General features: G+C 30.2%; 3 protein-coding genes across 3 annotated transcripts; 2 read left to right on the top strand and 1 right to left on the bottom strand.

Moving 5' to 3' along the window:
- Positions 1978–2861, top strand: LOC109335749. The gene has a single exon (XM_019571915.1). It carries the CDS (start codon positions 1981–1983, stop codon positions 2770–2772), a length of 792 nt encoding a protein of 263 aa, XP_019427460.1. The 5' UTR covers positions 1978–1980; the 3' UTR covers positions 2773–2861.
- Positions 7905–8834, top strand: LOC109335294. Its single transcript, XM_019571427.1, has one exon. The coding sequence runs from the start codon at positions 7995–7997 to the stop codon at positions 8607–8609; it is 615 nt and encodes a 204-aa protein (XP_019426972.1). The 5' UTR covers positions 7905–7994; the 3' UTR covers positions 8610–8834.
- On the bottom strand, positions 10760–11628 carry LOC109335712. Its single transcript, XM_019571863.1, has one exon. It carries the CDS (start codon positions 11459–11461, stop codon positions 10760–10762), a length of 702 nt encoding a protein of 233 aa, XP_019427408.1. The 5' UTR covers positions 11462–11628.

Raw genomic sequence — 12699 nt, 5'->3', positions numbered from 1 at the left:
ACTCTCCATCTTGAAGGGGGGTATTAAACATATTGCTCATTGTATTAATCATTGTATGCATCATCTAACAATCCTGACCCATGGCTTAGTTCATGAGGCTTTTTCCTTGTTTCTGTTTTTCTGGTTTATTGCAGATTATGCAGGTCATATTATAAAGCTTCATGGATTGTACAAAGGCTGCTGTATGGATTGGCTTTAGTAGTGGAGCATCTTACCTTTAAGCACATGTTAATTATGCACCAATAAGTTGGTTAAGAAGTTGTTGAATCTGTTTTAATTATGTTTTCTTCCTTTCCAAGCAACACCTTCTGTTATATAAAGAATGGTGCCTCTGCCTTGGAAAACATACAAGAGAAAACAATTGCAGTCTTGATAATACAATCACACTCTCCATCTCAGTTTTATGATGGATTCCTTTAGTGTTCGATATTGAATCTCAATCAAACAAAATATAGTTGATAATGAGATTTTTTGTTATTGTTGAAATTGAATCTAAACTAAATTTTGAGTATGAAATTGAATATCATTGAATTTTTCTTAATATATAAGAATCCCATTAAATTTGAGAGATGGTTAAATATTACCAATTAAAAGCACTATTTTATATGTTATATTTCTCTCTCTAAAGTGGTCAAATTGTGTATTCAAGTGATATATTTTGTTGAAATAATTAAATTGGTTATGTTGTGCATTGAAGTTCTATTTGATTTGAATATTACAAATGACTTTGGAAAATTAACCCTCTTAATCCATCACCAACCATGACAAGAAAAAAAAATCATTTCTATATGTATTGTGCTCCCACAAAGTGTTGTGATGATCTATAGCATGATGATGATATTGACACCTCAATATGACCTTCACAATCAATTTCTTGAGATCTTCTGGTGGTAGAAGTACTATTGATTGACAATTGCTTCATGGTTCTAGAGTTCTAATTCATAATTTTTTGATGGGAAAGAAAGGAAACATTTGGTAATTACAATATTTTTTTAGTACTTTTTAAATTCCTAAAAAAATTGCTACAATATGTAAAATCATTAGGTACACAAACCAGGAAAGGTAGTGCATAGTATGCCAACTATTAAACACTTTTACATCAATTCTAATGAATTTTTAATATATAATATATATTATATCCATGTATTAATATAACAAAATATAATTGTAAAATATGTATATATATTTAATATGTATAAATTAAAAGATTCTATGTATATGTATGTATAGATAGACATATATAATCGAAATAATTTATAGACCTAACAAGTGAAGTGTAGTTGATTCAAACTCGATTTGTTTATATAATGAGCTCAATTTTTAACTCAAGTTCAAATAATTTGTTTTGTTAACCAAGATTGTTAAGCTAAATAATGAATCAAGTTTCAAATGAATGTCCAGTTGATTCCGTTGATTCTTATAGTACCAATCAAAATGTGAAATTATTAGGTGAATAAACCATTAATTAGATGTATTGTCCAATAAGGACATCACACATAAAATGAATATGTGTTTAATAATGGGAACAAAGCATATATAATATTCTAAAAAACTTTTGCTACAACAATTAAAATCATAAGGTCCACTAACCATCCTAATTGGGAAAAATATAGCATAGAATTTTCCAGCTGTTATATACTTAATGCATTATTTATTTTTTAATAGAAACATAACACATTTAACAATAAAAATTATTATATTTGTATAATTTGCTAACAATGAAGATTAATTCATCATACAATGTACCTGCTATACATACATTCTCCAATCCAAACATAACACATACAACAATTTACGTACATCGACCAATAAAAATTTAACATGTATAAGAAATTACGTGTATTTTCTGATAAGACATCACACTTGTAAAAATAACTATTGTAGTGAAAATCAAAACAAGAACAAATTATTACATATAAGAACACTTGAGGTTTTAATCAAGCATTCAAACATCTTAGGTGTTTGCTTGTGTCAACTTCAATGAAAGACGAATCAAGAAGAGCTGAAGCGGAACGCTTACTAGGGATTGCAGAAGATTTCTTAAAGAATCGTGATCTTAATGGTTCAAGGGATTTCGCCATTCTAGCCCAGGAAATCGAACCCCTTGTCGAAGGTTCGGATCAAGTCTTGGCTATTGTTGATGTTATCTCTGCAGCACATAAACCTCTCAATGGTAGCATTGAGTGGTACACAATCCTTCAAGTTGATCTATTGTGTCAAGATATCGATCTTATAAAAAGGAATTATCGAAGATTGGCCCTTTTCCTCCACCCAGATAAGAATTATTTCACTTTAGCTGACTTCGCTTTTAAATTGGTTTCTGATGCATGGGAACATTTATCTGATCCAATTAAGAAAGCTGAGTATGATTATAACATAATTACTCACTCTCAGCCTCAGGTAGAAAAAGTAGAAGAATCAAAAACTGAACATGAGGATAAATCATTGGTTCCTTGGGAAAACAATACTCTTTGGACTGCATGTCCGTACTGTTATTACATGTATGAGTACCCTAGGGTTTATGAGGGTTGTAGTTTGAGGTGCCAAAATTGTGAGAGGACATTTCATGGTGTTGCACTTCCTTCATTGCCACCACTTGTGCCTGGAAGAGAGGCTTATTATTGTACATGGGGTTTTTTCCCTATGGGTTTTGTGTTTGGAACTCCAAATTTCAACACAAAAAGACCTTTGCAGATGTTGGACTCTACCGAGTTTCCGAGTTGGAATCCACCTCCACAAGGCCAGCCTCAACCACTACCACCACAGTCGTAATAGATATCACATCTACAATCGCATTTTGCAGCTGTTGAGTTCATGGAGAATATTGGTTTGGATTTCCATGAGTATGTAGTCAGTGAGGTTGGTGGTAAATGGAATGAATTGATTAGGACTAGGTTGGTGGTCCGTTTATGAGTTGAGTTTTGGAAGGGAAGACATATGAATAAAAGATTTCAGAGTTATCTTACAAGTCTACTATTTCATGGTTTTGAAGCTTTTTGTTTTTATCATTTCACCTCTAAAACTTAACTCTCAAACGGGTCATGAGAGTTTGTTTGTAAGTTTTGGAGGAGAATGAAATATTTGTGAGCTATGACTCTGAAGTCTTTCGATTTCTTTCTTCTCCTTCAAAATCCAACTTATGGACTTTTTGGAAATAAGTTGATTGATGGTCTTTGTCTTAGTGAACAATGAAAAGAACAAGTCTGTCGCACAGGTTGAAGATTTTTTGTTTGTTTACTTCAATTTCTTGTTCTATCATTGTTATATAAGTGTATATTTCTTTATTAAGAATGATACTAAAAGACCATTACTTATGATTTTTATTACATCATATTGATAATATAGAATTATGTCCCATTTTTATTGTCTTGTGGCTTTGTTCATAGTATAGAACTATATGTCCATGTTGAGGCATGTTTATAAATTGTGTGCATGTACTAAAATTATTGGACTGAGATTTCCACCAGTAATTCACTTTGAGCCTAAAAATGAAAAAAAAAATCATATTAATAAAGAGACGAGGGAAAATGTAATAATGTGGAAAAGAAAGGAAAAATGATGTTTTGGTTGATGATTCAAAGTCGTTTGTTGTAAGCCTGTCTCTATATATTATAAAAAAAAGTCTTATAGTTAAAGTAAAATAGTTAGTGGAAGCAAAATGTTGTGTTGAAAAATGGGAAATCATTTTATTAAGACTGTCTTTCAGAAGGTAAATCGATTTTCAAATTTAGAAGAAACATAACTGGGCTGCAATAAACCGAATAATTTGGTATTCGTTTGAAAATTGATTCGTTATTTAGCTTGATAAATTTGGCATATGAACTAAATGAGCCGAACTTGAGCTGGAAATTGAGCTCGTTAAATAAACGAGTCGAACTTGAGTTGGATATAGTTCGACTCGTTTGGTTCATCAGCTAACTCGATATATATATATATAACTAATTTTTAAGTTTATTATGTCCCATATATTATATTTTATATTTATTGTTATTATATATATGAACAAGATTATATTTATATATATATATATAACTTTTTTGAAGTATTTTTTCAAAATTTAATTAATTATTTAAGTTATCCAAATGAACCATTCGAACTAAGCCGAACAGTTCGTGAACTGAGCTAAAATAATAACTCGTATCGAACTCGAGTCGAGTTTCGAGCCGAACCAATCCTTATCGAGCTGAACTGAGTTGAGCTCTGGTTCGACTCGGTTCGACTCGTTTCCAGTCCTAAATATAACATCAATAAAGGAAGAATATAGAAAGAATGAGAAAGGGATAGAAGAATTTCTCTATTGATAAAGAACAACACACGATATAGAAAATGAGGATCATGTCGCCATGGATAGAAGATAGTAATCTAACCATTCTTACTTTGTGAAAGCTATAAATTCTTAATATCCATTGACGCATGTTTCCATCATAAAACTTACAACAATAACTCAAGCATGAAAAAGGAGGGTTATGATCCTCTCCATTAATGGAGAGACAAATACCTAAAAAACAATACGAAAAATAGAATGCTAGAACACTTTTATCCTTCAAAGATAATAATATGACATTGTTACCCTTAGATGCAAATGTAAAACTAAGAACTTGCCTTTCCGCTACTGAAGATGATTCTTTTCTGGAAAAAGAAGCCTAGAGTGCCTCTTATTAGTAAAAATATTAATCTTTCTAACGTTCTATTGGATGAAACATATGTTAGATTCAGTGCAGCAACATGCAAGATACTTATTAAGATTCTTGCATGAAGTTTAACTAATTCAATTTTTTCATTTTGTGATGTTTTGTTGACAGACAATGCCCCTTCATTTGTCCTTCATAAAGGGTGGTTTTCTAGATCAACACCTTTAGTTGTAGGACTCATCAATATCATATGTGTGTTGATACTTGGTTGTGGATCCCTGGTTTTGTTCATTCACTTTAGGGTAAACATAGTAGGAACATGAAGAGTTGGAACTGGAGTATTGGCCTCAGGATTAGTTTCCATGAGAATGATGTAGGGACTAGGGGGTTTTGTAAAGAAAATGTGGTTGATATGGAAGGAAATAGGAAGGTGTATAAGGGGTTTGGAAAGGGTTTAGAATTTCATATTTATCGATAAGAACATGACTAATATAGTATTTATAGAAAACTTGAGGGATTAAAATGAGTATTTCTTTTAGAAACGGTGATGGGGAAGAAGGTGACAAAAATGATGTCATTTTGTATCTTAATTTTTTAAAGATCGAAACCACATTGTTTTACTGAGTTGGCAAAATTTTCTAGCATAAAATCGCCACATGTGACCACATTGGTACTTTATGTTAATATTAACATATGTGTGAAGATAGTAGGACAAATGTGATTTTATGTTACAAAAACTAAGAATCAAAATGAATATTTAAATTTACTAGTAATTAAATTAATAACATAAAAAAAACTTAAGAAACTAAAATGAGTACTTATTTTAAATAAATCTTATATTTCAGCAGAGAGTGATACAATATCAAAGTGTAAGCAATGTTACTAAAACCGTATCGATTATTAAATCGATCAGGGTACTGGTACAGTGGTTTAGTGGTTCAATCAGTGGTTCAGTACTCAAATTTATAATCAATGTTCATAGTTTACAAAAAAACTTTCATACACAAACACATTTAGTGTCTTTGAAACCGTGGGATGAAATGGTGAGACTCAATCAATTTGTCACTTTATTTAATATAATTTTTTTTGGAAAATGCTCCATCCACTTCATCACACATTGTTTCTAACTTTCTCTATTTCCAATCCATTTCATTCCTCTATTTTCAAAGTCTCTTCTAATTTTCTCTCCCCAAAAAGTTTCTAACTTTCTATCTTCTCTCTTTTCAATCCCTCTTCTAATTCACTCTCTCCAAAAATGTTTCATCTACTCCTTCTATCTTCTCTCATTTCCAATCTATCTTCTAACTCTATCTCCAAAATGTTCATTCTATTATTTCTATTTTCTCTCTTCCCCAATCCCTTTTCTAACTCTTTATCTCCAAAAATGTTTTTCAATATTAACGTTATTAACGATGGAAGATGGATCTATGAGAAGATGGAGATGCGTCATAGAAACACAATGAAGGACGGATCCGTGAGATGGAGAAGGAAGAAGAAAAAACGTGAAGAAGAAATGAGATTTTTGAGGAAGAAATCGGTTTAGTAACAAGTCGGCCAGTTTTTCGGTTTGACCGAAAATTGCCCGATTTGGACTGGTTTTGGGCGGTTTGGACCGGTTTTATTGCTTATTCGGTCCAACTACTGTGCCGTACCAGTTTGCCAGTTTTCCAGTCGAACCGGCCGGTCCAGTCCAGTTTTAATATCACTGAGTGTAAAGACTATATTTCCTTTCATTTCCTTCACAAAAGTGCATGATGATTCATCTTGAAATTATATATTACCTAACATTAAACACTTATGCATATAAGCACACACCATAGGAACAGAGTTGAACCACTCTTGAATGGTTGGTTCAATTCCACGATTTTTCTATTATTTTTTTTATAAATTTTTTTGTATCAATTGAAAGTTGAAAATGTATTACGAGCAATATTATTTGTCCATAAAAGAAAAAACACTACTACTATTATTATAAAAAATTATGAATCATAAAGATGATTAAAAAATTGAAACACAAAATTGTTTGTTAATAACATATATAACAATTATATAATTTATGGAGAGAAAAACGATTATCACATATATAATAATACAATCTAACATATATAACAATATAATTCACGATTATAAAAATATATATCAATTGGTAAAATATATAATAGTTATATATATATAATATTATAATTCATAATTAGTAACACATATAGCAATGAATGTATAACAATATGTGATATATGTTAGTTTCAAATTCCATACTACAAAAGTTGGAAGATATGTTCCAAATCATCTAGACATTGAAAAATAAATTAGTAAGTAATAACATATATAATACTAACATAATAACAATTTAGTAACATATATAACATTACAGTTCACACAAATTGATAATTAAACCATAAAATTGGTTGAAGTATTTAAACAACAATAAAATATCATTCCCTAATATTTATTTCTTTAATATGCAGTTCGATTCCAACGGTTCTTAAATTTCTAAAACCATAAACCGAATTGAAAATAAATGATTCCTTAAAAAATTAACTGATTAAACCACAAAACCAAATTGGACCACATTTTATGGTTTAATTCAATTTCTTAGTTTAAACCGGAACTGTTTATACTCCTATACAAAAACACGAATCTCCCAATTTCACAACTTTTCTTGACTTTAGCTATCATAGTCATCACACTTATGAAAGGGTAAGTAAGACCAAAGTCCAATCACCAATCTTTCCTCTTATATTAATTTCATCTAGATTTAAAAATTATTACTACATCAAAAGACACCAGTGACATGATTATCTTGTACTATTTCTAAAAGTTTAATCTTTAGATCGAACTGAATGTCTTTTAATTTTAATTAGTAAGCAACTATAATACTTAAATACATATTACATAATTAGATCTTCATGTCTTAATAAAATTTTCTTTAAGTCAAAGTTTATCTTTCATTTTGATCCACATTTTAAACACTTTAATTAAAACGCACTTGGAAGCTGTGAAGGTTGACATCACTTATTTGTTGTTATATTATTAGTTATTTTTTGTTTTTGTATCTATATAGTTTCATATTAACACTCATATATTTACATTAAAAAACAATAATACCATGAGTTAATCAAAGTATCAAACTAATTAGTCAAACATTTAATACTAATAATCGATTCTTAGATTCTTCAACAAGACCCATCCTAACGTTACAAAACCTATGATTAAAGTTCACAAAAACAACTAAAAAGGTTGTTTCTTTTCTCTCTCTCCCTCTCCTAAAGATTTATTATACCGTTGCAAAATCAGATTTTTATCACTTTCTCAAAGTATTAAAGAATCCCAAGAACAAGCCACCAAAATTTTATTAACTCATCAATGAATCAATCAACTTCTTCTTCTGCTGAGAGAACACAGAAAATCACTGCAGAGAGTTTCATCATGGAGAAAGGACCAAGGTACAAAGCATATTCTGAGTTAAGAGAAACAAGGTTAAGAATCAGACACCAACAACAAGTAGAAGAAGAAAAACCAAAATTTATAACAACCCCACCAAGGAAACAAGTGAAGTTTCAAGGAAATTTGGTGTCAATGAGAAAAGGGTCTTCTTCTTCTTCTTATTCTTCTTCAATTCTTGCACAATCAGTACCAGATTTCACTGCAGCATTGAGGAAAGAGAATAAGAAGCCAGTGACTAATACTAATAATAATACATTGTTGCCTTCATTGATGGAAATGACACCACCTATGAAGAGTTTTTCCAATAATAATAATGGGTTGTTGTTATCAGGTTCAAGAGGGAGCAAATCAGCAAATGCTACAAGAGAGAAGAAGAAAGGTAGTATTTTGATGGCAAGGAAAAGCTATGCAAGTGTTGAGGAACTCAAGAGTTTTTCTTCTGCTACAAACAATGCTATTAATGGTGAAAGTAGAGGAGGAAGGAATAGGGTAGTTATGGGAAAATCTGTTTCTGGGTACTATAGACAGTTTTGAATTGTGGAAATTGGAAATTGGAGTTTCTTTGATTTGGATTTGGATTTGTTGATTTGAGAAGGTTTGGTGATGATGGTTCTGCTATTTTGTTTTTGTCTTTTGTTTTTTTCATTCATTTTATTGGAATTGTTTGTATGTTTCTGTTTTGAATAATATTTTGAGGAAATTTACAGTATTCTGTAAAGCATATATGATGTATGTAGTAGGAGTGGATATTTGAGTTTTGGTCTCTTTGACACATTCTTTTGTTAAATAAAGAGGACATTGTTGATTTGTTCATTGATTGTGTTATGAAATGAATAGATCTGTTTCTGCTGATTTAAGAATAATGGTATTCCACACAGAGATAAAAAGAACTTTTTTACACCAGTTTGGATTAAAAAAGTAGTGTAGTTGTGTTAAGATATGTAGTTTGCTAATTTCATTATGTAGAAATTAGTATATAAAATATTGGAAACTTGTTAAGCTTGCAAATATCATTTTTGTGAACTTTAATCTAAAGGTTAATGGTGTAAGGTCTCACTTGATTTCCAGAGAAGTCAAAAGTTCATCTCAACCGTAGTTGTTGAAAGAAATAGTCATACATTCAATTCATTTCTTTATTTCTTTACTCACAAAGTGGTGAGAAGATATCCTTAATTATATAAAAAAATCATCTCTTTAAAGATTAGAACTTCAATAGTGGATTATTTTATTATAAGAAATTGATATTGTTGTTTCTTTTATTGTGGTGTGCAATATTTGCTTCAATTGTTAAATGAAAGTGCTTAAACTGCTATTATAAGATCAGCATCATGTTCTAACTGTTCCAATTGATCACATGAGTGATTATAAAAACCATGCACTGGAATTAAATCAAGTATTAGAGGCCTCAACAAGAGGAAATTAAATAAATTAAAACTATAAATAAAAAAAATTAAATTCCTTTTTACCTGAGCTTTCATCCAGACTACTACAAGAAACAGAAGCTTGAGATGATTATCATCACAAGAGGTTAACCTTCCTTCATTTGTAAACATTATGTCAAGCATGAAAATAGAGCAAGTTTGCTCTGTCCATATTTAGACGAGAATTATACGACTAGAACAGGTAATGAGGACATTAGCACATGAGTATGCTCATGTTCACTCTAATTTCGATGGATATTATGTAAGCACGAGTAGAATCGGCAAGACGGCCCAAATTATCATTACTAAGTGGAATGTACAAATAATATAGGTGGGAAAAAAAGTTAAATATAAGGAAAACATGTTTTTCTTATAACTCTTATTAATCAATCATGCAATACAACAACTGAAAAAAAATATTTACAATTGTAGAATCAAATTCTTCATTTAGTCTATTTTTCATACTGAATGGGAAAGAAAAGGAGAGGGAACACACAAATCAAAATCAATGTAGTTAGACATTGTCTGACCAAAAAACAAAAGCAGAGAAGGAAAAAACACATAAAACCATGAAAGTAACATTTTATCTGTCATTTTGTAACCCAAAATCATGTGCCTAATTATTTCATTGCATGTTTACAACCTTCCACTCGATGGAAGTACATTGCTTGTACCACATAGTATATCACAACATGTACCATTACTTGTAATTGCTTGAAAAATATTTTTAAATTAAAATTTTAATAATCAATTATTTTTTTGACCAATCATAAATAGTGATACATGTTGTGGGGATGAACATCTACTGTCCCATAAAAGTGTATCACTCCATGTGTCATTATTTATGATTGGTTCGAAAAATATTTCATCATTACTTTTTTAACTTAAATGCATTTTTTACAACCAATCACAAATAATACCACATAGAGTAACATACATACTTTATGGTACAGCAGATGTCCTCCTTTTAGACCAAAGATTTCACCCTTCATTCATTTACATATCTTTTGTATCACTATATCTTCTTGATGCAAACCATTCATCTTCCAAAACTTTAACCTATACTTAATTTTCCAACTCACATAAAAAAATAGATAGTATCGCACTGATTTTGTATTACAAAATAGTCAAATTAAATTACAGAGTAGACTAAGAGAAAATAATTATTCATATTTAATCATCGTTGACTTTAAATATAAGTAATACAAATGAATGGTACTGTACAAATTTTTACGCCGATAGTGCATAAAACTTTCTTACATATTACTTCTTCTTAATCTTATCTTTACTTTTGGAGAAAATAGAGCACAAACCAATGATGTTTACAGGAAGAACATTCAGAACAGGGGTAACCCTAATGCTGTTAGCACCATTATTCCTATGACTCTTCAATGGAGGCTTTTGATAATTATTTGGACCAAAAGTTTGAGAAAACCTTGTTGTAGTGGAAAATTGCTTCAATGAGCTTTGCTTAATCTTAACATTTGGTGAAGTAGAACCAGTTGAGTTGCTTCTATATAAAAGTGGCAAAGGGCATAAACTTCTCACATATCCACTGCTACAACTACTACTTCTCTTAAACTTCCAAAATGAGTTTGAAATATGCTTTTCATCATTGAATTCCTTCATTTCTTTTGTGGTGTTGCATTTTTTCTTCAAGTTCTTATTGGTTGAAGCATTGTGACAAATAACATGTGGGGGTGGAACAATGTTCTTCTTCTTGATTTCAATTGGAAGGATGATTCCATCACAGAAAAGTTCATCTGCTGAAGATGATTCAAGATGTGAACTTTTTTTAACACAGAAATCAAAATCAATGCTTGAATTCAAACCATATGAGTTTGATTTCAAAGGGTGTTGTTGTATCTCAACTGGGATAGCATCTGATTGGGAAAAATCATGAGAGAATGAAATTCTTGGACTCATTGAAACAACACAATTTTCTGAACAAAGTTTAACAGCCATTTCATTCAACCTTTGATAGATAAATAAAAACCAAAACAGGAAAGAACACTGAAACCCAGAATTCTATGATTGGAAACTTAACCAAAAATGGGTTTTTTGATTAGAAAAGAATAGAATAGTGGTTTTTAAAGTTTACTAAAAAAACTAAACATAGATTTCAATAAAAGAAGTTTGAAGGTTCAAAAAAAGAATGAGAGAAAATAAGGTTTGAAACGTTAAGATATGAAATTAAAACAACAAAGTTTGTAACTTTATGTGTTTTTGAATGGTCCAATGGTGCAATCCAAAGTGGACATAAATATGGGATGATGAAATTGGAGGCTTAAAGGGTTTGAATGATAAGGGAAAGAAAATGGGATATGGGTTTCTAGGAAACCAAAGATTGAGACTTTGGAAATTGGAAAACCGAAAAGGTAATTGCTTTTGGAGAAGATTCAAAGGTTTTGATTGTTGAATGTGGTAGAGAGAGATGAAAGTGTGCATTGAATGTGCTTAAACTTATTCAGCAACTCAATGATGATAGTATTCAAAGGTTTTCTTTTATTCACAATGATTAAATGAGACAGGAATCCTGATCCATATGTATCTCTTCATTTTTGGTCGCTCACCCTACAAATAAATGTTACTACTAGAAATCAAGTATTCGATTTTTTTATCTTTTAAGAATCTATGGAGACTATACATAATTAGACATAAGATTTGTTGGTTTTAATAATGTATTAAGAATATTTAAAAATGTGAATGTCAATTATGAATGAAACATGAACTGATTTTAATAATCATTATATCATTCAATCATATTTATATCAATAGAGTTAATATATATGTATTTTCATGATGATTAAACATGAATAATAAATAATACAATAATAATATATAAAACTCATATAATGTTAATAAAAATATTTTTTTGTCTTATTCAAATTATTCCCCATCATATAAAACTCATATTCTTTAGAACAAAAACATTTTTAGAAATCTACAACTTAAGATATATCATTTTCCATATTCATATTTGAAAAGAGGGGTTTATAATTTAGCTCACATATTGTGAAGTTCAATGGCCCAGCTATATATAGGGTCCATTATGTCATCATAGACCGAAGCAAAGAAACATGACATACTTGTCAACTATTGCCCTCACAACATTATAAGTTTTTAAAATGTTTTTACTTCTATCTTGCCATGTGAACAAAAACAATTAGGACATAAACAATGACATTTCTGACTTGTGTCAG

The sequence above is a fragment of the Lupinus angustifolius genome, chromosome LG20 (assembly GCF_001865875.1).
Source record: "Lupinus angustifolius cultivar Tanjil chromosome LG20, LupAngTanjil_v1.0, whole genome shotgun sequence".
Classification (NCBI taxonomy): domain Eukaryota; kingdom Viridiplantae; phylum Streptophyta; class Magnoliopsida; order Fabales; family Fabaceae; genus Lupinus; species Lupinus angustifolius.
The sequence above is the reverse complement of the archived record's forward strand: the minus strand, read 5'-3'. Positions and strand labels throughout refer to the sequence as shown.

Bases quoted from the DNA above. Each gene is read 5' to 3' on its own strand.
- LOC109335749 (XM_019571915.1), top strand. From the start codon at position 1,981: ATGAAAGACGAATCAAGAAGAGCTGAAGCGGAACGCTTACTAGGGATT.
- LOC109335294 (XM_019571427.1), top strand. From the start codon at position 7,995: ATGAATCAATCAACTTCTTCTTCTGCTGAGAGAACACAGAAAATCACT.
- LOC109335712 (XM_019571863.1), bottom strand. From the start codon at position 11,461: ATGGCTGTTAAACTTTGTTCAGAAAATTGTGTTGTTTCAATGAGTCCA.